General features: G+C 43.2%; 1 protein-coding gene across 5 annotated transcripts in view; it reads left to right on the top strand.

Moving 5' to 3' along the window:
• LCP2 (lymphocyte cytosolic protein 2) overlaps positions 1 to 27,863 on the top strand; it is a 527,047-nt gene that overhangs the window by 354,037 nt on the left and 145,147 nt on the right. For 4 of the 5 annotated variants that reach the window (XM_044280889.1, XM_044280886.1, XM_044280884.1 and 1 more), the window contains 2 exons: positions 13,657 to 13,682; positions 16,203 to 16,280. The exons of the other annotated variant lie outside the window; for it this stretch is intronic. In XM_044280889.1, coding sequence (XP_044136824.1) covers positions 13,657 to 13,682; positions 16,203 to 16,280 — 104 coding nt within the window. The remainder of the gene's footprint in view (positions 1 to 13,656; positions 13,683 to 16,202; positions 16,281 to 27,863) is intronic. 5 annotated transcript variants of the gene reach the window in all.

Below are 27,863 nucleotides of genomic sequence, written 5' to 3'. Positions count from 1 at the left end.
CACCGTGCACATTTTGAGGCCCAATGTCGTGATTTACACTGCTTGTACTGACAACTGTAGAAGCTCTAGAGTGCAATAAAAAAATCACTAGGAAGAAACCCCACCTTGGAAACTCTGCCCCTCATAGGAGTGTAGTGAGTATTTGACACCACAGGTATTTTTCTGAAATTAAAGGTCATGCAAATTGAAAATAATTTTTCCACAGATATGGCATTTCAATGCCCAATATGTTGTGCCCAGCTCATGCCATTTGAGATTCTCACCACACTTCTTGAATTTTTGCTACTGGTAACTGAAAGGCCATAAATATGGATGTAAGTTGCTGCATGGGCATGGTTGGACTTAGAGTGGAGTCCCAGTTGACTTTTGGAGTGCATATTTTGCTAGAATGTTTTTTGGGTGCTACATCACATTTGCGGAGGTACCCGCACAGGGAAAAACCCCAATAAGTTTTCCACTGATACAGCATTTCAGTCGCCAATATTCTGTGCCCAGATTGTGCCATCGGAAACATACCACACTTCTTAATTTGTTAGGGGTTTTTATTGGCTAAAAAAATTCCATAGATGTGGAGGTAAATAGGTGTTTGGGTATGCTACAGGGTTTAGAAGGGAAATACCACTGCTATTTTCTGATAACCATGCATTTTTTTTCTCTACAGAGCTATGTGAGGGCATAATTTTTGCAGGTCGAGTTGCCATTATCATTGTTAGGGCTCAAGCACACGGCCATTACCCTTGCCGTGGCCATATTGCGGCCCACATACAGCGGGTCCACAATACACGGGCACCGGCCATGTTCACCCCGCATCCGGGAGATGCGGTGCGGAACGGAGGCATGGATCGGAAGCCCACAGAAGCCCTATGGAATGCTTTTGTGGGTTTTCTGTCAGTGCCTCGGCACCACGGAAAAAGTAGTGCATGCACTAATCTTTGCCGATGTGGACTGTTTGATGCGGATTGCGGACCCCATTCACGTGAATGATCTGCATGCGGCGGCCCCACGGTCAGTGCACGTGCATTGCGGTCCACAGCATGGGCCCAGCCAGCACACGGTTGTGTGCATGAGCCCTTACTATTTTAGGGTACATATGACTTTTAATCGCAGGATAATGAAAAGGCAGCAATTTTGCCAATGCTTTTTGGGGTTTGTTATTTCTGAGTACACCATGCAGGAAAAAGGATATACTACATTTACGGGTCAAGCACAAAAAAGTATTTTCAGCTTCCATTCCGTTTTTTTTGCGGACTGTATGCGGAACCATTCACTTCAATAGGGCTGTATAAAATACAGAAGTTACTCCGTGTGCATTCCGTTTCCGTTTGTCCGCATGACCGTTCCGTAAAAAAGCCGTGCATGTCCTATTATTGTCCGCAAATCACGATCTGAAGCCCCATTCAAGTCAATTGGTCCTCAAAAAATTCAGAACGCACACGGAACACATTCGTATGTCATCCGTATTTCATCCGTATTTTGCGGATCCATACTGTAGAACTTATACAAAGTTGTCAATTTACTGAGATATTTCTCTCACCCAGCATGGGTATATGTACACATACACCCCAAACCACATTGCCCTACTTCTCCTGAGTACGGCGATACCATATGTGTGACACTTTTTTGCAGCCTAGGTGTGTGCAAAGGGGCCCAAATTCCAATGAGTACCTTTTAGGAGGGCATTTTTAGACATTTGGATTCCAGACTTCTTCTCACGCTTTAGGGCCCCTAAAATGCCAAGGCAGTATAAATACCCCACATGTGACCCCATTTTGGAAAGAAGACACCCCAAGGTATTCCTTGAGGGGCATGGCGAGTTCATAGAAGTTTTTTTTTGGGCACAAGTTAGCAGAATTTTTTTTTTCTCACAAATTCTCCCTTTCCGCTAACTTGTGACAAAAAGTTCAATCTTTCGTGGACTCAATATGCCCCTCAGCGAATACCTTGGGGTGTCTTCTTTCCAAAATGGGGTCATTTGTGGGGTGTTTGTACTGCCCTGGCATTTGAGGGTCTCCGCAATCATTACACGTATGGCCAGCATTAGGAATTTCTGCTATTCTTCTTATATTGAGCATACGGGTAATGAGATTTTTTTTTCCGTACAGCCTCTGGGCTGAAAGAAAAAATGAACGGCACAGATTTCTTCATTTGCATCGATCAATGTGGATGAAAAAATCTCTGCCAAAAAATGTGCAAAAAAAAAAAAAAGAGGGGAAAGGCGTATGCCAGGACATAAAAAGCTATTTTTGTCACCTTACATCACAAAAAGTGCAACAGCAAGCGATCAAAAAGGCTTATGACCCCCAAAATAGTACCAATCAAACCGTCACCTCGTCCCGCAAAAAATGATACCCTATTTAAGACAATCGCCCAAAAAATAAAAAAGCTATGGCTCTCAGACTATGACCTAACTCCTCAGATGAACGCTGTAAAAATAAATAAATGAAAACTGTTCCAAAACAGCCAATTTTTGGGTCACCTTGCCCCATAAAGTGTAATAATGAATGATCAAAAAATCCTATGTACCCAAAAATGGTACCAATAAAAACGAGCCCCTGCACAAGACGATCGGCAGAAAAATAAAAAACATATGGCGTTCAGAAAACCAATCCAGCACAATCTACCTTCCAAAAACCGTATGGCATTCCTTTCCTTCTGCGCCCTGCCGTGTGCCCGTACAGCAGTTTACAACCACATGTGGGGTGTTTCTGTAAACTGCGGAATCAGGGTAATAAATATTGAGTTTTGTTTGGCTGTTAACTCTCAATGTGTTAAAGAAAACAAATTATAAAATGGAAAATCTGCCAAGAAAGTGAAATTTTGAAATTTCATCTCCATTTTTGTGATGACCGGTGTCACGCACAGGGAGGAAAACAGGGAAAGCCCTGCCCAAGGGAGAGGGAAAGGTGGTGACCCCTAACTCACCTTGCGGCTGGCACCTGACTGCCCTGACATCCCTAGACGGGTTCCTCACCCGTGCGGCGATCACGTGCCTAAACCCTGGCTTTCCCTGAAATGAGCCCTAGATAGTGAACGGGCCGGTGGGATCGCTAGTCCGCACCACTGCACTAAGAGGGAAATACCAGGGAGAGGACAGACAAATACAGACAAACACCCAGGTGGACGACCACAGCAGTCCACAAAGGTCCAACAGGGATCCGGAGGGTAGCGTTCTGAATCAACAGTCAGAGAACGCAGCAACACAGCTCCAGTGGGTCAGGATAGATGTCCAGGCAGGAAGCTCTATCTCTGGCAACCAGAGAAGTGTGAGAGGGGAATATAAGGAGGTTTGGGAGTGCTGGACAAGGAACAGCTGAGGAGAAGGAGCTACGGATCCCTGAGTGAGCCAAAAGGGTTTGCAAAGCAAACTCAGAAAGCTACCATAAGGAAAACAGCCCTATCTTAAATAGAGCGTGCAGCCAACCGCTGCGACTTCCTGACCCCGGGTATAACGGAGTCAGGCGTGGTTCTCGATACCCTCGTGACAATTTTCCTTTAATTCTTGTGGAACGCCTAATGGGTTAACATAGCTTGTAAAATCAGTTTTGAGTAACTTGAGGGGTGTAGTTTCTACAATGGGGTCATTTATGGGGGTTTCCACTATGTAAGCCCCACAAAGTGACTTCAGACCTTAACTGGTCCTTAAAAAGTGGGTTTTGGAAATTGTCTTAAAAATTGTAAGAATTGCTTCTAAACTTCTAAGCCTTCTAACGTCCTAAAAACATAAAATGACATTTCCAAAATGATGCCAACATAAAGTAGACATATGGGGAATGTTAAGTAATACATATTCTATTAGGTATGACTTTCTGTTTTAGAAGCAGACAAATTGAAATTTGGAAAATTGTGAATTTTTCAAAATTTTTGTTTAATTTGGGATTTTTTCATAAATAAAGGTGAAATATATTGACTCAAATATATGACTATCATGAAGTACAATGTGTCACAAGAAAACAATCTCAGAATGGCGTGGATAAGTAAAAGTGTTCCAAAGCTATTACCACATAAAGAGACACATGTCAGATTTGTAAATTTTGACCTGGACACTGGGGCATCAAAGACCCTTGGCCATGAAAGGGTTAAATAACATAAAATACGTAAAAAAAAAAAATTATAATCTTGATCTAGTAGGACAAGGTCCATATGGAGTAGGAGGTTGAGGAGGCGGTGGATGTGGTGGTGTAGGTGGAAGTGGCGGTGGAGGAGAAGGTAGCCTACACTGTTTTTTTTGTTTTAAATTTGATTTTTTAAATTAGGGTACACCCCAAAACATTGGGAAATATAACCTGTGATAACCCCCTGCAGTCGTGCTAAACACACGTTTAATTTAAGGGAGATAAATTTATTTAAAAAATTTGGGATCGAGCAGAAATGTGGAAAAAGCTATTGAGGCGCAAATGTGGGACAAATAACAGAAGCCCAAATGTGGGTCAAAAGAGTCAAGCGGAAATGTGGGAAAAGCTATTAAGGCACAAATGTTGTACAAATAACAGAAGCCTAAATGTGGGCCAAAAGAGTCAAGCGTAAATGTGGGAAAAGCTATTGAGGCACAAATGTTGGCCAAAAAAGTATAGCGGAAATGTGGGACAATTTATTGAAGTGCAAATGTGGTACAACTTGTTTAAGTTTAAGCATTGAATCAAAAGAAGGTGGAACGCATCAATTAAAGAAGCATTTCAGAAATGTTATTCCCTGTCGCAGGGGTTTATTCACGTCTAAAATTGTATAATGGCAACCCAAGAATATAACAGAAAGATTACAGAAATGTATTAACCTGTCTACTTGGTAGAGCAGGGGGTCTATGACAGAAAACAATTGTTTATTGTCACCCAAATAATGTAAAATAAAAATTATTGAAATTTATTAAGCTGTCAACTAAGTAGAGGAGGGGTATATTACACCCAAAAATTTGTGAATTTGGCCCTAAAATGTCACTGACAAGTGTTATATTTTTTTTTACTGGTCTAATAGGTATAGCAGTGGTACATCACACCAAAAAATTGTTAAAATTCAACTGAAAATGTAACTGACAATATATATATATATATATATATATTTTTTACCGGTCTACTAGGTATAGCAGTGGTACTTCCCACCCAAGTTTTTTTAAATTTCAACTGAAAATGTAACTGACAATTTTTTTCCCATCTACTAGGTATAGCAGTGGTACATCACACCCAAAAATTGGTGAATTTCACCCGAAAATGTAAATGACAATTCTTTTTTTTTTTTTTTTACCTGTCTACTAGGTATAGCATTGGTACTATGCACCCAAAAATTGGTGAATTTCACCAGAAAATGTAACGGGCATTTTTTTTATTGTTTAACCTGTCTACTAGGTATAGCAGTGATATTTCACACCCAGAAATTGTTGAATTTCACCCGAAAATGTAACAGACAAATTATAGATTTTTTTTTGCCTGTCTACTAGGTATAGCAGTAGTACATCACACCAGAAAATGTAACTGGCAATGTAATTTTTATTGTTTAACCTGTCTACTAGGTATAGCAGTGGTACTTCACACCCAAAAATTGGTTAATATCAACAGGAAATGTAAATGACAAATTTCTTTTTACCTGTCTACTAGGTATAGCAGTGGTACTATACACCCAAAAATTGGTGAATGTAACTGAAAAAGTAGTGAAATGATATCAAATAAAATATGTACGAATAAAAAAAAAAATGATTTATGAGGTGGAGTTCCATATGGAGTAGGAGTTTGAGGAGGCGGTGAACGTAGCGGTGTAGGTGGAAGCGGCGGTGGAGGAGGACGAGGTAGCCAACCCAGGTTTTTGGTTTTAATTTTATTTTTTAAAATTTGAGTATACTCTAAAAGAGTGTGAAATATCCAAAATACAAGAATGAGCAATTGCGCTGCAGTATAACAATGGTTGGTTAGTGCCGGTATACATGTCTATTCTGCACAAGGTACGGACAAGTCCTGAGGGATCCATGCCTGGTTCATTTTAATGAACGTGAGCTTGTCCACATTGGCTGTGGACAGGCGGCTGCGCTTGTCTGTGATGACGCCCCACTGCCGTGCTAAACACACGTTAGATGATACACTGGCTGCAGGGCAGGCCAGCACCTCCAAGGTGTAAAGGGAAAGCTCAGGCCATGTGCACAATTTGGAGACCCAGAATTTTAAGGTGGCAGACCCGTCATTCAGTACGTGTAGGCATGTGCACACATACTGCTCCACCATGTTGCTAAAATGCTGCCTCCTGCTAAGACGTTCCATATCAGCTGGTGGTGCTGGTTGTTGTGGTATGCTGACAAAGCTTTTCCACATTTCGGCCATGCTAACCCTGCCTTCTGAGGTGCTGCGTTGGCGACCTCTTCCTCATCCTCTGCCTTCGCCTTGTGCTTCCACTGTGCCCCCGCTGTCAGGTGTGAATGCCACCAGCAGCGCGTCTACCAGCGTGCGATTGTACTCGCGCATGTTACGATCACGCTCCAGTGAGGGAATTAACAACGTTACGTTGTTCTTGTAACGGGGATCCAGCAGTGTGGCCACCCAGTAATCAGCACAAGTTATAAGAATGTGGGCAACTTGGCGGTCGTTGCGGAGACACTGCAGCATGTAATCGCTCCTGTGTGCCAGGCTGCCCAGAGGCAATGAAAAGCTGTCCTCTTTGGGAGGTGTATCGTCTCTGTCCTCTGTATCCCCCAATCCCCCAATTATGTACCTGGCGTTTGTGGGTGCAGGAACCCACCCTCGGAGCCTTGTGAACTTGTGAATGACTGGCTGGAAACCCTACGAAATGATCCCTCTTCCTCCTCCTCCTCCTGTGCCACGCTGAGAATGACGTTATCGGCACTGGCCATGTTGGTGGAGTACCCGAAACAGCGCAACAAGGAACACAGGTCTCGCATGGATGCCCAGTCATTGGTGGTGAAGTTGGACTGTTCCACCGAGCAACTCACCCGTGCGTGCTGCAGCTAAAACTCCACTATCGCCTGCTGCTGCTCGCACAGTCTGGCTAGTATGTGCTTGGTGGAGTTCCACCTTGTGGGCACGTCGCATATGAGGCGGTGAGCGGGAAGGCCGAAGTTACGCTGCAGCTCTGACAGGCAAGCAGCAGCAGGGTGAGAACGCCGAAAGCACGCACAAATGGCCCGCACTTTATGCAGCAGCTCTGACATATTAGAGTAATTTTTAAGGAATCTCTGCAACAGCAAATTCAGCACATGCACCAGGCAAGGGTTGTGCGTCAAATCGGCTAGTCGAAGAGCTGCTACGAGATTTCGCCAATTATCGTACACCACCAGGCCGGGCTTGAGGCTGACTGGCACAAACCACTCATCGGTTTGTTGCTCAAGGCCCGTCCACAGCTCCTGCGCGGTGTAGGGTTTGTCCTCTAAACAGATACGTTTTAAAACTGCCTGCTGTCGTTTGCCCCTGGCTGTGCTGAAGTTGGTGGTGAAGGTGTTACGCTGACCGGATGAGGAGCTGGTAGAGGATGACGAAGAAGAGTAGGAGGAGGAAGCAACAGGAGGCAAACTGAAGTGCCCTGCAATCCTCGGTGGTGGAAGGACATGCGCCAAACTACTATCCGCCTCAGGCCCAGCCGCCACTGCATTTATCCAGTGTGCTGTTACGGAGATATAACGTCCCTGACTGTGCTTACTGGTCCACGTATCCGTAGTGAGGTGCACCTTGCCACAGATGGAGTTGCGCAGTGCACACCTGATTTTGTCCCCTACTTGGTTGTGCAGGGAAGGGATGGCTCGTCTGGAAAAGTAGTGGCGGCTGTGCATGACATACTTTGGGCCACCGCCATAAGGCCTTTAAAACTATCCGTCTCTACCAGACAGAATGACAGCATTTCAAAGGACAGTAATTTAGAAATGCTGGCATTCAGGGCTAGGGATCACGGGTGGGTAGGGGGGGGGGGGTACTTCTTCTTCCTCTCCAGCGTTTGGAAGATAGAGAGCTGAACGCTTCTGTGGGACATTGTGGAGATGCTTGGTGACCCAGGTGTTGGTGTTGCTTGCAGATCCTCTGTTTGCGGGGTAGCAGGTGGCACTGTAATTCCAGAGGTGGATGAAGAGGCCGAGACTGCAGCAGAAGAGGAAGCAGGAGGAGCCAGAGACCTTTCTTGGTTTTTGAGGTGTCTACTCCACTGCAGCTCGTGCTTTCCACTTTAATGCCTGGTTATGCAGGTTGTGCTCAGGTTCAGAACGTTTATGCCTCGCTTCAGGCTCTGATTGCACAGCGTGCAAACTACTCATGTCTTGTCGTCAGCACATTATCTGAAGAACTGCCATGCCAGGGAACTCCTTGGAGCTGGCTTTGGTGTGCTCGGTCCCTTGCTGCGGTGAGCAGTAGTAGGTGCGGCCGCTCCGCTTTTGCACTCTGCTCCCTCCTCTGCTGTTCTGGTGGCTCTGTGCGACCACCACCTCTTCCTCCGAACTACATAGGTCACTCACATGACCTTGACCCATGTGGGGTCGAGGACCTCATCGTCCTCCACATCGTCTTCCACCCAGTCTTCACCCCTGCTTTCCTTGTAGTTCTGCACACTTTTGAAAGCCCCAGTAGTTGGCACCTGTGTTTCGTCATCATCTGAGATGTGCTGCGATGGTCCTCCCATGTACTCATCTTGAAAGATAAGTGGTTGGGCATCGGTGCACTCAATCTCTTCCACTTCTGGGGCAGGGATAGGTGGATGGCCCTGGGAAACCCTGCTAACACAGTTATCAAAAAGCAGAAGAGACTGCTGCATGACTTGGGGCTCAGACTGCTTGGCTGATTTGCAAGGGGGTGAGGTGAAAGACTGATGGACATCGGCTGCAGGTGCCAACTGTGGTATTTCAGCATGAGACTGGGTGGAAGACAATGTGAAGGAACTAGATCCACTGTCAGCAACGCAATCTAGTATCGCCTGTACTTGTTCAGGCCTCACCATTCGTCGAGCCGCATTTGGCCCGACCAAATACAGCTGCAGGTTCTACCACGGACCATAATTCTATGACAGCGGTTGTCACTACTTGTAAAAAAAAAATGAAAAAAAAAAACTCATTCTGGTTACTTCATGTGGACAGGTCCATTCCACAGTTGATACTTGTTTCTTCTTATACCAACGTTGTGTCCCATTTCTGGTAAGGTCCTCTCTCCTAGACGTTACACGTTTCTCTGCTTTTCGCACACCTCATTTCCGTTATGCCTCAGCTGTCAGGTTGTCACCAGGGTCGGCTTCTCTTTCTTGCATGACGGTTTCTGCAGTGGCGGTGGTGGTGTCAGTTCACGGGTGTTGGTCCGCCGGTCACTAAACTGTGATGGTGACGTTCCGCCAATTTTGCTTGTTTTAACAGTCTGGTCATGTCTCACGTATCGGATGTCGTGGATGCTTCTGGTGAAGACTTTGGCTCCAGGGTATCTGAATCCGGGTGTATTCCTTCTCTACGCAATTGGGCTGTGCCCAAACTCATGTCCGAATTAAATAAGAGAGGAATTCCTTTCCCGGCTGCTGCCCGGAAGGCGGAGTTATATCGGCTACTGGTGTCCACCCCTGTAGAACCTAGTCAGCAAGAAGTCTCCGTGGCTATGGTTCAGACCTCCTTGACTCAACTCCACATCATGCTCAATAGTCTGACCTCCTCTGTGTCTGGTGTACAATCCAGGTTGGAGTCAGTGGAGTCCAGGGTCGCTGGCTTATATTCACCCGCTACACTGTTACCAGTCGCACCTGCACCTGTGGCTAGTACATCAGGTAACTTTGTTACAGTGCCCAATGTCACTCCAGCCCATTTCATTCCGGGCAATATCAAAAAGGACATCCTCAATGGCAGAGACGTGAACCTAGCCGCCCTGTTTATTGCCACTCGTGACCTATGGTACAAAAGGGTCATTGCGTGCGGCGATGTCTCTGTCGTCCTGAAGGGTCACGATCTTAGGCTTAGTAGGAAGTTGACAGTACCAGAATTTGTACTTGCCTTTAGTCTGTACCGAGATGTCATCTGTTCTGTGCGGCCTGATAGGAGGGAAGAATTGGACCTATACCTGTTTAGGGTCACGGAGCTAGGCTACAAATACGGGGGCTTTGGGTTTTATGATTATCATTGCCCGTTTTCCGCGAAGGCTGCAGCGGCGCTCAGCCAGTTCCAGTTTACCACCAACTGGGCGAATATTGATACAGAGATATTCTGTAGACATTTCACAGGGCTAAAAGCTCTGGCATGTTCATCATGCCAGTCTATCTATTACACAAGCGATTGGTGTCATAATGCTGAGAATTCCCCGAGGTCCAGTCCTTCTGCTCCTATCCCAGGCCCGTCGGTTGTTGCCCAGCAGAATTCTGCTGTAGACAAACTCGGCCGTCCTATCAAGTACCTGGGCAGGTCACAAATCTGCAACAACTATAATTTTTCAGCTTGCAATTATAGTCAATGCCGTCTGTTGCACATTTGCGTCAACTGCTTCCGGGCTCACCCGTAGGTTGCCTGCTCATTAAAAACTGATAAACATTGCATGAGCGTCGTGAATGTGGATCTCCTGGATTTTTACTTGCAGGGGCACGAGGATGCTTGTTTTCGCGGCTTTCCTGTGTCAGGTTTCACTAGCGGTTCCCACACAGGCCTTGTGGCTTTACCGGATGACACATATGAGTGTAGAAACCTGCAGTCCGCCTTATATAACCCTGGGGCCATAGATAGACTCCTACACTTGAAGTTAGACAAGGGTTACATTATCGGCCCCTTTTTAACATCCCCGTTCGAAAGGTGGAGGGTCAGCCCTATAGGGGTGGTCACGGGAAAATTTTGTAACAAAGAAAGACTGATTTTCGATCTATCGGCACCTCACGGTACACATGCACCCAGTCTGAATTTACTCATACCAGCTGAGGAGGTCAGCATGGTATACGCCTCCATTCATTCTTGCCGCAGGTCCCGGGGCGATTCTGTCGAAAGCGGACATATCAGACGCCTTTAAATTAATCCCAATCAGGCCAGAACTTTGGTGATGGCATGGGATCAGGTGGAATAATTATTATTATTTTGCAACTAAGTTGACCTTTGGATCCCGTAGCAGCCCTTGGAGTCATTGGAATGGCGTGTCTATGTTTGTTCAGGCAGTCTCGCATAACTCCCCTATTATAGTTTCTAGCGGCAGGGTAAGCACTGGTTTTGCTGCTATTTTTGGCCCCCATTGGCTGAATGGGACATGGCCAGGGGAGATGTTCGAGGCCACAGGAGTTTTCCAACTAATGAAGGCAAGGGACTTGTATCCCATGGTGGCTGCAGCTTGTGTTTGGGGTAGCCGTTGGACAGGCCGTACCGTGATTTTTTCCTCTGATAGCTCCTCCACCATGACTATCTTTGACAGTGGCAAATCCAGGTCTCAACTGGCCATGTCCTTTATGAGGCGTCTGGTACAGTTGTCGCTCGTGCATATTTTCCTGTTCTGTGGCTCCCTTATACATGATGCGCAGATGGTAGCAGTTGACGCCCTAGCTAAGCGTAACTACTCTTTGTTTTCTCCGGTTTGCCCCGAAGCCGATACGTCAAGAACCCCGTCTCCTCATCTTGCCTCACTAATCCTCAAGTAAACAAATACTTAGCCACGGCCCATGGGCTGTTTTCCAGGTCTCTCTCGGCCAATACCACCAGAGCGTACAACACCGGCTGGCGGTTGTACTGTAAATTCCAGCAGGAACACGCCCGAGGCGGTCTGGGTCATATTGACTACATACTGTCTTTCATCGGGTACTGTCATGTGCACATGCACCTTTCACATGGCACAGTCAGAACTTACCTGTCAGGGGTCCAACATCATTTGGCCCTCTCCCATCCAGAGAGAATATCGTTGTTTTCCAGTCATGTGGTCAAGGCCATGTTGAAAGGTTTACAGAACAGTGCCCCAGGTGTAAGCTCCCGTAGACAGCCCATTTCCGGCCCGTCGTTCAGAGGTATGTCTGATTTGTTAGAACCCCTTTCGGGTTCTACAAAGCTTGGTACTTAAATCTGCCATCTATTTGGCATTTTACGGCTTCATGAGGCCAGGAGAGTTCACCTCTTTGTCACCTAGTAGCCCATTCCTAGCCCGTCGGTAATTGATCCCCAGCTCAGAGGGCTTTGTCCTGTCGGTACACGTGACCAAGACCTCCCAGTCAGGTCCCCCTACCAAAATTTAATTCTTCCGTACGTCCCACAAATGGTGTCCAGTCCACGTCTTGCTGGAATTGTCAGAGGCACTGGCCGACCGCTGCACCAACACCCCTCTGTTACCCTTCAGGGCAGCAGCTTTGTCCACCTCCCAGTTCATCTCGCATGTGCGTATACTGGCGGTCAATTTAGGTTTAGACCCACTCACTGTGTCAGGACATTCGTTCAGAATAGGGGCAGCGTCAGCCGCTTCCAGGAATAAAGTCCCGACACACATTTTTCGTAAGTTGGGCCGGTGGCGCTCGTCTTGTTTTAATCAATATGTTCCGAACCCTGTTGGCAAAATTTCATGTGCCTTTCAGAATTTGGCGCTGTAATCTGTCAATAAACATGTTTTGTACTTCATGCTGGGTTTTTGGCCTCTTTCAGGTGTACTCTCGTCGGAAGCGGTTATGGCACAACTCAGGCCGTTTACATCTGTTATGAGTGAATGAGGGGGTAGGTTCTTTCACATATAGCCCCAGTCCCAAGTATCAAGGCCGATTTATTGGCCTGAATTTGTGGGAGGGCCGCCCTGGCCTATATCTGCTGCTCACCTCTCACTCAGGGGACAGACGGCAGCAGCGTTCCCCGCCCGGGCCGCCCTTTCTCTTTACTCTCCCACAGGGTATGCCCTCTTTCAGGTGTACTCTCATTGGAAGCGGTTATGGCACAACTCAGGCCGTTTACCTCTGTTATGAGTGAATGAGGGGGTAGGTTCATTCACATATAGCCCCGGTCACAAATATATATATATTTTTTTTATACATTTTTAATACATTTTTATATTTTTTTCAATGTGTACTACAATAATATGAATGGAACATACTAATCTATGAACCTATACTGCCATGGAGCTATTTTTATTTTATTTTTTTAATAATTACTAAGATGAACATTACTAACTATTTATAGTTTATAGTCTTTTGCCAGTGTAGGAAGAGGTTGCTGTGTGGAGCAGGGACAGACTGTTAGGGACACCAAACACTAGCTAATAGGGCCACAAAAGTCATTTTAAGGTGTGCTATCGATAGGTGTGACTTATTGAGGGGTGTAATATACTTATAATATACTTTTGGTGGCTGCAAATATGAGCTGAAGGTTTTTCGGGTTCGCCTGCCATTAAAGTGAATGGGGCCCGTCCATCACTAGTCAGAATATGGCGATGCAAAAAATATATTTTTTTTCCAAGTTTTTTTTATTTTATTAAAACATAAGAAAAACAATAAAAAAAATGTGGTATTGCTGTAATCATACTAGCCAGAAAATGAAGGCAAGAAGTTAGTTTTAACGCATAGGGAACACGTAAAAACAAAACACATAAAACTGTGATGGAAAATCACTGTCAGGAAGGGGTTAATTATTGTGGATAATAAACAGAATGAGGAGCTTCAGGGGAGAGAACCCCTCACTAGACATAGGACTGCTTTTTTGAATGTACATGAAGACCTCACCATTGTAGATTCCATTTAAAGCTCAACAACTAATTAACTGTGATATCTTTGTACTAGGCTGTCACACTTCCTGCAACGATAAGGTAAATGATTTTACTATAAGCATGTGCATTGCCATTCAGACATTACAGGGGTTAATAAAATATGTCTATCAATATGGAAAGTAGTTCAATTTTTAATCCAATTTGTAGTATACATCACCAAGAGTACAGCTTCTTTTCCGTTGCACTCTAACACTCTAGCACACACAGAAAGGAGAGTTGCATGCATTTAGATGTATGTCTTACCATACACTGTATAACACATTGCTGCTTTCAATGATATAAAGTGAGAAACATAATAAGGACTCAGTATGTGTGATGTCCAATATTTTCCTATCATTGTCCATCTGGCATGTCAGTATAGTGTGCATAAACCATACACATCCTAGTTTGCTTTGCTTGTCTGTCTGTATATATATATATATAGGATCTAACACATTAATTACCATATGTCTACCAAATGATTCACAGTTCTTGGTAAGGCATGTAAAAACATATGGGCATGTATTTTCTTTGACAAATGCAAATTACATTGCACGTGAGCTGAGTGCTGTCCCCAGCCCAGTGCTAAACCCACTGGTAAGCCCAGCCCAATGCTCCCCAAGCCTTGATTCATGGAACAAGCCTTTGGCGATATCACAGAATAAATAAATACAGACCATTCCAGCGGTTCTTTACTTCATAAAATGCACCGTCTCACTTAGATACAGCCATTCGCCTCTCATTGCTAGGAACAGCCTCACTCCTCAGTCTGCTCTGTCATTCCATCCTGAAAGGACAACAGGGAAAAGGCACGCACCTGGTGAAGTACCACTTGCACAACGCTTTTTTGGCAGATTTATTATATTCACAAGCTCAGGCACATTGATAAAATCACATCACTCCATAGGTCTACCCGACCTACTATAGGTTTCACAAAATATTTGTCAGGGGGCACTTACTGTAGTAATCTTGCACATGTGCTGTTTGTTCTGGGCCCATTCACTGCATGGCCAAAGAGGAGATGTTGAGCAAGGTTTCTCAATGATGGATGGGAGTACTTGCAAGGGTAGGAAGTAAACATATTTTTTCTGCAATCAAAGCTCTGTGATGAGCAAAGAAGATACATGCCCACATCTTTCTAAGCACTCTACCAAGAATTAGGGTGATGGCACACAGTGCAGTTCTCACATGCATTCAGGATTCAAGCTGAAATTCCCACAATGCAGAACACCAGGTTTAATGAAGCTGCATCCTGGATGCATGTCAGAACTGCACTGTGTGTCAGCACCCTTTAGGCCTCTTTCACACTACCATTTTTTGTTTCCGTTTTGCGGGCCGTTTTTTGCGTTCCGTATACGGAACCATTCATTTCAATGGTTCCGCAAAAAAAAAAACGGAATGTACTCCATATGCATTCCGTTTCGGCATTTCCATTTTTCCGTTCCGTTGAAAGATAGAACATGTCCTATTATTGCCCGCAAATCACGTTCCGTGGCTCCATTCAAGTCAATGGGTCCGCAAAAAAATGGAACACATACGGAAATGCATCCATATGTCTTCCGTATCCGTTCTGCTTTTTCTGAACCATCTATTGAAAATGTTTTGCCCAGCCCAATGTTTTCTATGTAATTACTGTATACTGTATATGCCATACGGAATAAGAGAACGGAACAACGGAACGGAAACGGAAACACAACGGAAACAAAAAAAAGAATAACGGATCCGTGAAAAACGGACCGCAAAACACTGAAATAGCCATACGGTAGTGTAAAAGAGGCCTAAGACTCATTCACACGTCAGTTCTCCACAGACAGCACACGTCACTATTCATTTTAATGTGTGTATTCAGACATCAGTGTTAGCACGGTTCTGGGTCCGTGTTTTCAGCACGGATGCATGATCTATTTTGTCCATGTTCACAGATCCATCGCTTCCATTATAGTCTATGGTTCCGTGAAAACCACGGATGCAATCACGGATCATTAGGAAGAGATGCTTTGAAAATTATTTTTCAGCTGTTCAGTGTCAGTGAAACACGGATCCTTGTTGATCCTTCACAGACAACTTCACGAATGCATCACTGACCACCTTCCCACTGATTTGAGCACGGACACGGACGTGTAAATTAGGCTTTACGGGGGAATTTATGAGGGGAAAATTTGAAGTCAGTTTTGCTTGAGTCTACATTGGAGTACTTTATGACACATCCTGAGACCTACCACTACTTCCTACTCCACCATCCTCCCAGAGTGAGACTGCAACTTTTTTTTGCGACAATGTTTTTTTTTTTTAAGTTTCAATAATAAATCTGGAGTGAAGCTCATTAACATAACTAACCAGACCCACTTTTCCACCCATGTTACAAAACTGTATAAATGCAAAAAGTTGCTAAATTTTGCACAAGCGCTTAAGTTTAGTGCAAAAAGTAGCAAATATTTCTACGACTTTTTGATGCCAGAATTCTGGAGTGAAGTTATAATAAATCAGGGCTATGAGTCATTAAGTAGGCATGATTTGTCAGTCTCACTTTAATGAATTCAATTTGTATGTGCAAACAACTGTAACAAATGTAATCTTTAGACCTCATGGAAAGCCAGATCCTTTGAGAAAACCTGCCCTGCCAAGTCAGTCTTCAGCCACAAAGTCCAGCTTTCCAAGGTAAGAATGATTCTGAAAGACATTCAGTAGGAAAGGCCATCCAGCTATAATTAAGCTTTGACATGGCCCAGATCTACTACTCCTAAAATGTAAAAAACCCACACCAGATTTATCACAGTTGGCATACTTTGAGACAGATTTTATGCCAGAATAGACAAGATTTTGTCACAAAATAATGCATCTTATGCCCTGCCCCTTCCAGTGAAGCATCACTCACTTTCTAGAAAGCCCCACCTCTTGTCAAGCATGTCAGAAAAAAAGTGTACAAAGATGCACCAATTTGCACTGTTTGCAATGTTTTGACAATTGTTTACATAGTATGGCACCATGTGGTGTTCAAAGTGTATAGCAATGTGCAGATCTATCTACTGTTCTGAGTGCCGGTGGACACTGCTAATAGCCCTCTGTTCACTGCAAAGCAGTACATTTGTACGAATCACAGCCCCATGTAAAGATGCCCAACGATCAGCCAACTAATGAGTGTTTGCTTCTTGGTTGGATCTCTTATGTGATTATGGCTCTTCCCTGAATAACCCCAAGTTTTACAATCTCTTTTGGTATAGCAATGCACCTATTTGTTTAATTACCTTGATTACCTTTCTCTGCACCTTCTGTTAAGACACATCCTTCTTATAAACTGGGGACAAAAACTATGCAGAATGTGGTCTGACCAAAACTATATGCTTGTGCATCTACTATATGCCTCTTGTTATGTATCCCATAATTTTATTTGCCCTGTTAGCAGTTGCTAAGGCACTGATTACTAAGGTGAATTTTGCTGCCCACAATTGTCTTTAAATGGAGCTGTGCTTTCTGTTGAATTAAAGTGCTAGTCCCAACATCGGAGGATGCAGGGAACGGTGGGGGTGTGTAGTGTCAGAACCTCACTGATCAGATATTATTGACCTATCCTAATGATAGATCATCAATATCAGGAGCCTGGAAAACCCCTTTAAAGGGCAGAGCACCATCTTCAAATCTGGCACGTCACTTTATGTGGTAATTACTTTGGAATGCTTTTACTTATCTACGCGATTCTGAGATTGTTTATGTTCACAAAGAGTAGTTTTTGTTAGTGCTAAATTTTGATCAATATTCTTTGTTTTTATTTATAAAATATTTTTAAGGGTTCAATTCAGTTCTGAAATGACTGAGAGGCTTAAATATTAGAAAACCCCACATGAAATACTCCCTTGTTTAACTGTATCCTCAATGTATTCAAACTTGCATTTAGGAAGTTGTTTAGGAAGCCCAAATAAAATTACTGACACTGTTGGCTACACTCCTCCCTCCCTATATACAGAGTGAACAACAGCATAGCACACTGCTCACGGTTACAAGATTGGCTTACTGTATGGCCAGATCAATGTGACTGCTGCATCCCTGCTGTGTGCTTGCACTCTTCCTCGTCGTTGGTGCATACACCGATACACAATATGCTTCTGCTCGTTGGAGCCACCCTGGCCGGCGGCAAACTCCAAAACGAAAATTAAACTGATTGTTTACTAGCTAGTTCCAAAATAAGAATCTACACTGTTTATTTTAGGACATGGTAAGATATCATAGTTAGAGATGAGAGAAATTTCCCAAAACTTGATTCAGTCATCATAAAATTTCCTTCAATCCGAATTAATTTGTCACAAAGTCAATTAAATCAGGTCTATCCCGGCCTGCTATTAAACTTTAGGAAGAATGTATTCTGGTGTACATCACTGCAGTGCAGCAACATGCATAATAGCTATTCCTTTCTGGCAGCGAAACAATTACTGTGCATCTGAATGAAAGGCAAGTCACATATATTGATGCGCGCATCATCGTGCAGGCTACCAACATTCCTAGCTAACCCCTAGCTTAAAAAAAATAAAATGCTGTGTGCCCCTGCAGGTGTCCCAATGAATCTTTAGTGCAACAAAATAAAGACATGGAGGCAGCACCAATAAAGTAGTGGAGACATTTATTTTTTTATTTTTTTCCGTGTTGTAGCAGTGCAAACACATGACTTTGAATCCCTTTTGTTAGATACAGAATGACTGTGCATCACTATTAGGCTTAGTTCACATTTCACTTATTTGGTCAGTTATTGTCAGATGCAGATTTATTCATGAACCATATTTACCCAGTGGGCTGTAAAGAACATACTGTCCTTGACCATAGTTACAGCTCCACACTTCAGTGCTGGCATAAACTGTACCAGACACAGACAGGCTCAGGAACTGAACCACCTTCTGCTCAACATAAGTGTGCAGGGCTGGTACAGCTTTTTTAGAGATGTAATGATGACGGCTTGGGACTCTCCACCTTGGGTGGGCACAATCCATCAGTTCTCTGAAAAGTCCATGATATGGAAAGGGAGGGACTGTAGTACCAGCAACTTGGCCAGGTGCACATTCAGCTTCTGCTACTTGCTACTTCTCTCTCTCTATACTTATTTCACAGTAAAATGGTGGTGACCGGGTGGGATGAACCTTTATATAGGGCTGTGACATCACAAAGGATGGCTATTTGCTGAGTGGCTGGCTGCACGGCATTATGGGTTATATCGTGTTCCCAGGCTTCTTACTTTCACTTTGTAACATGTTTAGCCGTCATTTTGGGAGAAAAAGCTATTTGTTACCACGAAGTGTGAGGAAATCTGGATTTGCGGCAAATCAAAATATTCCTGAAATTAGGATCGATTCAGTTTGGTTTACTTCGATTCACTCAACATAAGTCATAGTCAAATATCAGAATAATGTCAATTTGAGGCAAAATACTTATCCTAATAGCTGACACTGACATCTGAGTTTGACTGATGTCTGACTTTCTTCGTTGGTCAAGGTCAAAGTCCTAGTAATAAGTATTCCTATACAGCAGAAGTCTCATATTTAATTTTTTTAGTAACTGACCATGCAGCTCTATAGTGTAGTGGTTAAGGTTCTTGGCTGTAATGTAGAAGGTTATGAGCTCAAATCCCGTCAGAAACTTTTCAGAAAAAGAGGATACATTTAATTTAAACATATATCTATACGTTTTTTACCATAATATATTTACTAGTGCTCTGGCCAAACACATCGGGATGCTTGGGTGCTCTACTGAGCACCCAAGTATAATGGAAGTCAATGGGAGAACCCGAGTATTAAACCAGGCACCCCCTCCTCTGAAGAGGGGAGGGTGCATGGTTAATCGGAAAAGGTCAGAAATTGATGGAAACAGCACCGAAATGGTTCGGGAACAGCATGGGGAGGATGTTTGGATGTATCTTGGACTCCCAGTTTGCTGCTGGGAACCATGTTGTCCGAGTAGTACGGCACTTTTACAGACTGACAATAATATGCACCAAACCGAAGATAAAATTGATTTCAGAGGCAAAATTTTTAGGAAACATTCTTTCCTGTATATTTACTTGTATATAAACAGCAATTGCTGCCAAAAATTACATAGAAGAGGCACTCAGATACAAGCTGTATATCACATAGAGGAGGGCCTCATTCACATTGTGGTACAATTGTTCATGTAGTGGGACTCTCTTAAAGCCTATGCATTAAGTGAAAGGGCTGCAAAAAATTACAAGGAACCGGCACTCCAAAACAACCTTCGCTACACATAAAGAAGGGCATCATGCAAAGCCTTGAAAAATTATGATTGATGGCCTGCTGGTGAGCCTAAAAAACATTTGGAGCAAGGGCCTGCTGATCTGACCATCTAAAACATTATGGGCGAGGGCCTGCTGCCGCTTTATTGACTCTAGATAACCTGGAGCTGATCGCACATCCCCATGATGGCGACGATGTCTACCCTATCAACTTTCGATGTTATTTTCAGTGCAAATCATGGTGACTATGGGTAACGGGGAACCATGTTTCGATTCCTGAGAGTGAGCCTAAGAAATAGCTACGGCTACCACATAAAAGCAAGGCAGCATGCGCGCAAATTACCTATTAGGTACAATTAGGTAAGGGCCTGTAAGTGAGTTGACCCTGTAAAAGATTGTAGGTGCGGGCCTGCAGGTGAGCTGACCCTGTAAAAAATTCTATGCGAGGGCCTGCTGATGAGCTGACCCTGTAAAACAGTATATGCAACAAATAAGCATGTTGATATGATGGAAGAGGAGAAGGAGGATGAGAAAAGGAAGATTCAACCATATACTCTTGTTTATGGCGGAAGGGGTGCATGGGAATACAGTGTATTCAGTACTTTATAAACAACACATTTAAAGTGCCTTTATGTTCATCAGTTTTCCGCTGGTGGAGTCGAGAAGTCATGGTCAATCTAGACCTTGTTAACTTTTATAAGAGTCAACCTGTCAGCATTTTCAGTTTACAGGTGGATACGCTTATCTGTTATAATGCCACCAGCAGCACTAAATACCCGCTCAGACAAAACGCTGGTGTCAGGGCAGGCCAGCACCTTCAAGGCATAGAGTGCAAGTTCGTGCCTTGTGTCCAGCTTGGACACCCAGTAGTTGTAAGGCACTGAGGGATCATTGAGGACTTCTATGTACTTCTTTCCCATCTTCCAAAAAATTTCCCTCCTTGTGATACTAGGCCACGTATCAGGGTGAGGGTGCTGGTGGGGTGTCATGAAACTGTCCCAGGCTTTGGAGAGTGTTGCCCTGCCTCGTTTAGAACTGCTGTGTGTTCCCCTTGTCTCCACTCCTCGGTCGGCCAAGGAAATACGGACTCTACAGCCAGCGTTGTCAGATGGAAATTTTTGGAGCAATTTTTCAACAAGGATCTTCTGGTATTGCACTGTTTTGCTCATCCTCTCCACCAGAGGAATAAGAGATGAGACGTTCTCTTTGTAGCGGTGGTTGAGAAGGGTGAACAACCAGTAATCCATCTAAAATGCATATAATGTAGCTGGCCAGCTAAGACCTGGGTTGCTAGTATAGCTTATATGTGTATACAGCTAAACCTGCTAATAACCCTAATACAGTTCCTATGTTTATGTGTTAAAGACAAAATCAGAGTTATTTACTGTGACATCATGTTTTGGATGTCATATAACTGTTATATTTTGTGTTCACAGAAGCAGAAAAACATAATATATGCCTTTAAGAATGATTTTGTAATGTAAGGTAAGCTCAGTGACACAGCAGAAACAACAGAAAGCATAGTTTTAATCTATTGTTGCTGGGCAGAAGTCTAGACCAATCACAGCCAGCTTCTAACACAGCAAGAGTTTTCACCAATCACAGCCAGCCTCACGCACAGCCTGTCTGGAAATTCCCCTAGCAGGAGCTGCTGGAATCATTACTCACCAGAGATAGGAGCTGAAGAGACATTCACTCCACTGAGAGCTGTGTTTTATGGGAACAAGAGGCCAAAATAGGTAGTTAGAACAGTTATATAATGTTTGTATTGTTAGTATTGTGATTAGAACTGTATACTGAACCAGTTATATATGTGTTTACTTACAGTTCCAGCAAATATAAATTGCAAATACAAATTGCAAGCATACAAACCAGATTCCATACAAATTGCTAACAAACTGCAAACTGCTCATACGAGCAGAACTATTAGTTAGACCTCAGATATACCTCTTAGAGAGATCATAAAGTGCTTAAATAACTTAAAGTGAGAGTATAGATAGTCAAGAGATAAATATATCCATTTTATGTTGAATGACAAGATTGAACCACCATCATAATCATTCCGCCATTTTGTGAGATCTTTTCAACACGTGTTATGTATATGGACTATCTGCTGCGGAGGCGGCAGTGTTATATGAAGAAAATTTGAAGTTAATAAATAAGTTATTTCAGGCATTTGGTGTGCTCTTTAAACCTACTGTTTCCATAGAACGGTGCTAGAGGAATTACAGAGTAATAGACAGTCTGGTTAGACTAAAAGTCAGAGATACCAAAATTATTCTAGTGCCACAGCGCAAAAGGCACTTCGTAGTGCTGCGCCTGCCACAGTGGAACTATTGCCCTAAGAGAGCGAAGCTATAGCACTCCTCAACTTGCACAGTAAAGAGCACATTAGAGCAGCGGAGAGCCAGCATATACCGCCATGCAGCAACTATTCCTTGAGTGAGCAAGCAAAGACATCTCAGCGGAGCTACCATAAAGGCTATAGAACGTGTACATTAGTCAAACTGCAGTCGACTCTTAAAGTGGCAGAACGGCAAAGGCAAAATAGTCAGAGAAAGAGTGCCAACCCTCCTGCGATCCCTAGAGAGAGAAAGAGACGTATAGTGGGAGGCCAAAGTCCAGAGCTAGAGTGCCTGCTATCTACAAAGAGATCACATACTGCAGCCAGCTAGTTTCCTGCCACTCAGCCCAAAGCCTGCAGCAGCGTATCCAAGCCAGAGCATTGCAAGTCTGCACAGAGCATTGCAAGTCTGCGCAGAGAATTGCATCATATCAAGAAAAGACACGTCTCCCTTAAAATTGACATTTGTTTCTGCTCTTCAGAATATAGTCAGAGCTTTCCTTTTATTACTTATCATTGCATATAGGCTTTGGCATAAAGAGACATTTTTTGTGTTCAGAAATATGAAACTTTAAATAAAAACAAAGGACATTTTGTAGTACACGGACATTTAAAGTGAAAGTCATTTATTGCCTGCATTAATCGCCGTTGTATTTAAAGTGACAGTCATTTATTTCTGCATTTGTCAGTATTGCATTAAAAAACTGAAAGAACTCTTAATATTCATATTGATTGTCAGCATTGCATTTAAAGTAGAATTACCATGCCCCTGGTAAAGGATACAAAGATAGAGTAGAAAGGGACGAGACAGGGAACCTGTCTGAGGTAGAAGAGTCTGATGTAGAATTAGTCTTGCCTCAAACAAATATATCCCAAACAGATGAACTAATACGTTCATCACGTGCCAGTGAGCTTAGATCTGACCAAGGATCTAATTTTGTTGGAGCAAAGAATGAATTGAAGGAAGCGCTAAAAGAGATTGACAAAGAAAAAGTATTTGTTAGAGAAACAGTGTGATTTTCACATGAATGCTCCACATGCAAGCCATGCAGGAGGAGATTGGGAAATACAAATCAGAACTGTGAGAAATGTGTTAAGTTCAGTGTTGAAAAAGAACGCAGGAAGAATAGATGATCACTTAGGACCCTATTCTATGAAGTAATGTCACTTGTTAACAGTCATCCACTTACAGTTGATAACATCATCGATCCAACATCTACTTTAGCTTAATTCTGATTACATACAGCCACCGCCTGGCAAGTTCACCAAAGATGATTTATATGCTAAAAGGAGATGGTGAAGAGTTCAATATCTATCAGAACAGTTTTGGAATAGATGGAGAAAAGCGTACTTAGTCAATCTTATGCTAAGAAGTAAATGGCAAACACCCAGAAGAAATGTCTAAGTTGGTGACATAATGTTAGTAAAAGAAGAAGATTTACCTAGAAGTCAATGGAAATTGGCCAGAGTTCTAGAAGTTCAAAAGGATGAAGACAAACTAGTAAGAAGAGTGTTGTTACAAATAGGAAACTCAAAACTTGACAAAAAAGGAATACGTGTCACTACTCTACTCAAGTTTGAACGTCCTATACAGAAGTTAGTTGTTCTACTTGAGAGTGATAAAAGACACTTGGAAGTTGAGAACCTGATAGAAAATTCCTCAAATTCATATTTAAGTCCTACCACTAAGAACATAGAATTATAGGTAATTTTGGTTGGACTGTAGCTGGCCAGCTAAGACTTGTCCTAGGTTGCTAGTATAGTTTATATGTGTATACAGCTGCCCCTGCTAATAACCTTAATATAGTTCCTATGTTTATGTGTTAAAGACAAAAGAAGAGTTATTTACTGTAACATAATGTTTCGGATGACATATAACTGTTATATTTTGTGTTCACAGAAGAAGAAAAATATAATATATGCCTTTTAAGATTCATTATGTAATGCAAGGTAAGCTCAGTGATACATCAGAAACAGAAAGCATAGTGTTAATCCGTTGCTCATACCAGATCATAAGCAATTGCATACTGCAAACTGCAGACCAAATTCAGCAAGCAGAACTATTAGTTAGACCTCAGATATACCTCTGAGTGATCATAAAGTGCTTAAATAACTTAAAGTGAGAGTATAGATACTCAAGTGAGAAATATATCCATTTTATGAATAAGTAGAAAAGCGGCATTCACCAAATGTTCACAACTCACAGCTTCATTATCGGTTAAAGCACATCAGATGCAGGTCACCGATGCAGAAATGTAAGGCAACAGCCATTTTGCACTAGATAGCACTTTGTCAAGCCCACTGTGACATGGTGGAGGAGCGCCGTAAATACCTGTCTCCCCTCAACACGTCACAGCTAGACAGGTGAATCAAGAGGGAATTTAAAATGTGCATGAACAATATGAATGCAAATTAAATCTGTGCACTACACTGTTGTGATATTAGATCACCAGGTGTATAAAATGGAAGTATTCTCGATGTTGGAGGATACCACCACCTATCATCCACTGGCTTGCGACCCCCTCCCCACATATCAGAAACTTCTATTACAAATACTACAAAAAGAGTTTTCTCTTGGTATTTTGTCTCAGAAAGAGATTGATTATATGCTTGTTAAATATCCTATTACTGCCATCTTTCATGCCCTACCTAAAGTGCATAAGAAGGGATTCTCCCCACCCATGAGACCTATTGTTGCAGGCATAGGTGCGTATTCAGAGTGCTTTGGTGAGTGGGTGGACTCCCTTATGCAACCATTGATTTCATCCATCCCGGGTTATATCAAGGATACTAATAGAGTCTTACAGTCATTTATGGATTTCCAGTAAAAAAAAGGGATATACTTGGTTCACTGCAGATGTAGTCTCTTTATATACACATATGCCACACGATAAGGCAATTGTGGCACTGCAGTGGTTTCTTCAAGTATATAGCCACTATACATCAACACTCCAGGAGTTTATCTGCATAGCAGTGAAGTTTCTTATGAAACATAATTATTTAATGTTCACCAATCAACTTTATTTGCAGATCTCCGGAGTGTCGATGGGGGTGAAATTTTCTCCATCTATTGCAAACATTTATATGGCATGGTTGGAAAAACAATTCTTGTATACTGATCTCAATCCCTTTTTCCATGCCATTAAATGGTTCAGGAGATATATTGATGACTTGTTATTTGTTTGGTCAGACGATGCTCACTATATATCTAGCTTTAAGGACTACCTTAATAGTTGCTGCAGTTCGCTTTCATTTAGTTTGCATTCTGACGCAAGTACTATCTCCTTCCTTGATCTCATACTGACAGGCAATGAAACTAATGTGAAGGTTAGTACTGAGACTTTTAGAAAGGAGACAGCAGGGAACACACTATTGTCCTTGCGACATCATGTCATCCCCCACATATCAGAGAGAATATACCCAAAGGTGAATTAATTAGAGCAAGGCGGAATTGCTCAAACATTGATATCTTTGTATCTGAGGCAAAACATATAAAAGAGCGACTTTGTCGCAGGAAATATACCGCACAGTCTGTACAGAGGACACTCAATCAGACACTTCGCTTGGATAGACGCTCTCTGATTTTCCCTGGGGAACGATCAAAACAGTGGAAGAATACACACTCCAAACATAACCAAGTTACTTTTGTCATGCAGTTTAGTAAAGAATATACAGATATTTGTTAGATTATAAAAAGACATTTACCATTGCTCAACTTCGACAAAGATTGGAATGGAGTAGTATCTGATGGCATCAGGTGTGTTGCCCGCAGGGCACCCAATCTAGGTCAAATTTTGAGCCCAAGTCTTTTTTATGATCGTCCCACTACAAAACCCAGCTGGCTTAAAACTATTGGAAGTTATAAATGCGGGGGATGCACATCTAATGCACTAAAAACAAGACTGCGTAAACACATCTCTGATACACCACACTACAAAACAAGAAATGTTTCAGCAGTGAGTACACACTTTGCTGTAACGCATCAAGGCAATACATCAGGTCTTTATGTACAGGGAACTGAAAGGGTAACTGCACCAATAAGAGGAGGAGACCATAAGAAAAAACTTTTAAACAGAGAAGTTTTTGGATGTAGGAGCTTAGCACCTGTGTCCCGAAAGGGTTAAATAGGAGACAGGATTTGATCCTACAATATTGATGTCATCTATCCCTCTTGCCATTTTTTGTCAGCATATGTGCCATATATTTATGGTCTTTCTTTTTTAGGGTATTTCATTTTTAGATTTTTTCATATTAAGCGTTAACTGTTGGTGATTGTCTAGTTTTTCACGCCAGGTGAGCAGTATCATCTGCCCCTTCTCCCGAGGGGGAGGTGTGTAGGTTCATTATAATATACATAAAGATAAAACGTAACCTTTAATAATTTTACTACAAGGGGCCATTCACACGTCCGTAAGTGTTTTGCGGATCTGCAAAACAAAGACACTGGCAATGTGCATTCTGCAATTTGTGGACCGCACATTGCCGGCACTATAATAGAAAATGCCTAATCTTGTCTGCAATTGCGAACAAGAATAGGACATTTTCTATTTTTTTGCAGATCGATGAATCCAGGAGGGAAAGCAAAAAACATCTATCCTTGGGCTAGATGATGTGGTATTGAAAGACAGGGTGGGCAAAGAACTGTCCCTGATATTGCCCTACAGGGGGGTGCTATTCTGGCCCTGATAGCCTAACCACAGAGCACCCGCCCTGATAAGAGTGACTCCACCCGGAACCTTACCCTATAGAAAAATGGCCCTAGTAAGCCCCTAGCCCCTAGGCCCCTAACTTCCAGGTGATCACTTCACCATATAGATCTATGTGTTTTTGACTCATTATAAAAGTATATTATGAGTATTTCGCACCCCTCTGTGTATCACACATATAGATAGCACACCTATACTAATCCTTAAAATTACTTTTGTGGCCCTGATGTCAGCGGCCGTGTCTCGTTACGCAGTCCCCAGCCGCTACTATTTTTCAAGGTGTGCCATGCCAGCTTTACACCAACATGTGTCCCTTAACATCATGTGCCCTGACCAACGCAGTTACTGCGAAGGTCCACTTAACCACGGACACGTGGACAAGTGCTTTCGGACAGGGATGCTACATTTACCTGACGGCACACTGTGTGAATGTTGTGGAGGCCGGGAGTGACTTGAACCCTGGGATGGCACAGGTGCTACTGACGCCAAGGATTGCGGGCCCCAATTTCATCAAGGTTTCCGCCACCACCTACGATAGTGGCTCCAACCCCCACTTCTCCTCCCCCACCTCCTCCTCCAATTCCACCTCAGAATTATCTTCTTACAGCACCAGTCAGCAATCAATCGGTAACTGGAAGCAGTGTAGCACTGCAGTGGGGAAGCAGCAACATGCCGTGCTGAAGCTGATTTGCCTAGGTGACAAACAGCACACTGCCACAGAGCTATGGCAGGGGATAAGAGACCAGAATGAGTTGTGGCTCTTGCCACTCAACCTAGAACCAGGCATGGTTGCGTCTGATAATGGCCGTAACTTTGTGGTGGATTTGGAGCTGGGCAACCTTAGACACATCCCATGCTTTGCCCAAGTATTCAACCTTCTAATTCAGCGGTTTGTAAAAACATACCCCAATTTGCCTGAGCTACTGGTGTAGGTGCGCCGCGTGTGTGCACATTTCCGCAAG

The sequence above is a fragment of the Bufo gargarizans genome, chromosome 2 (genome assembly GCF_014858855.1).
Source record: "Bufo gargarizans isolate SCDJY-AF-19 chromosome 2, ASM1485885v1, whole genome shotgun sequence".
NCBI classification, from domain to species: domain Eukaryota; kingdom Metazoa; phylum Chordata; class Amphibia; order Anura; family Bufonidae; genus Bufo; species Bufo gargarizans.
The sequence above is the reverse complement of the archived record's forward strand: the minus strand, read 5'-3'. Positions and strand labels throughout refer to the sequence as shown.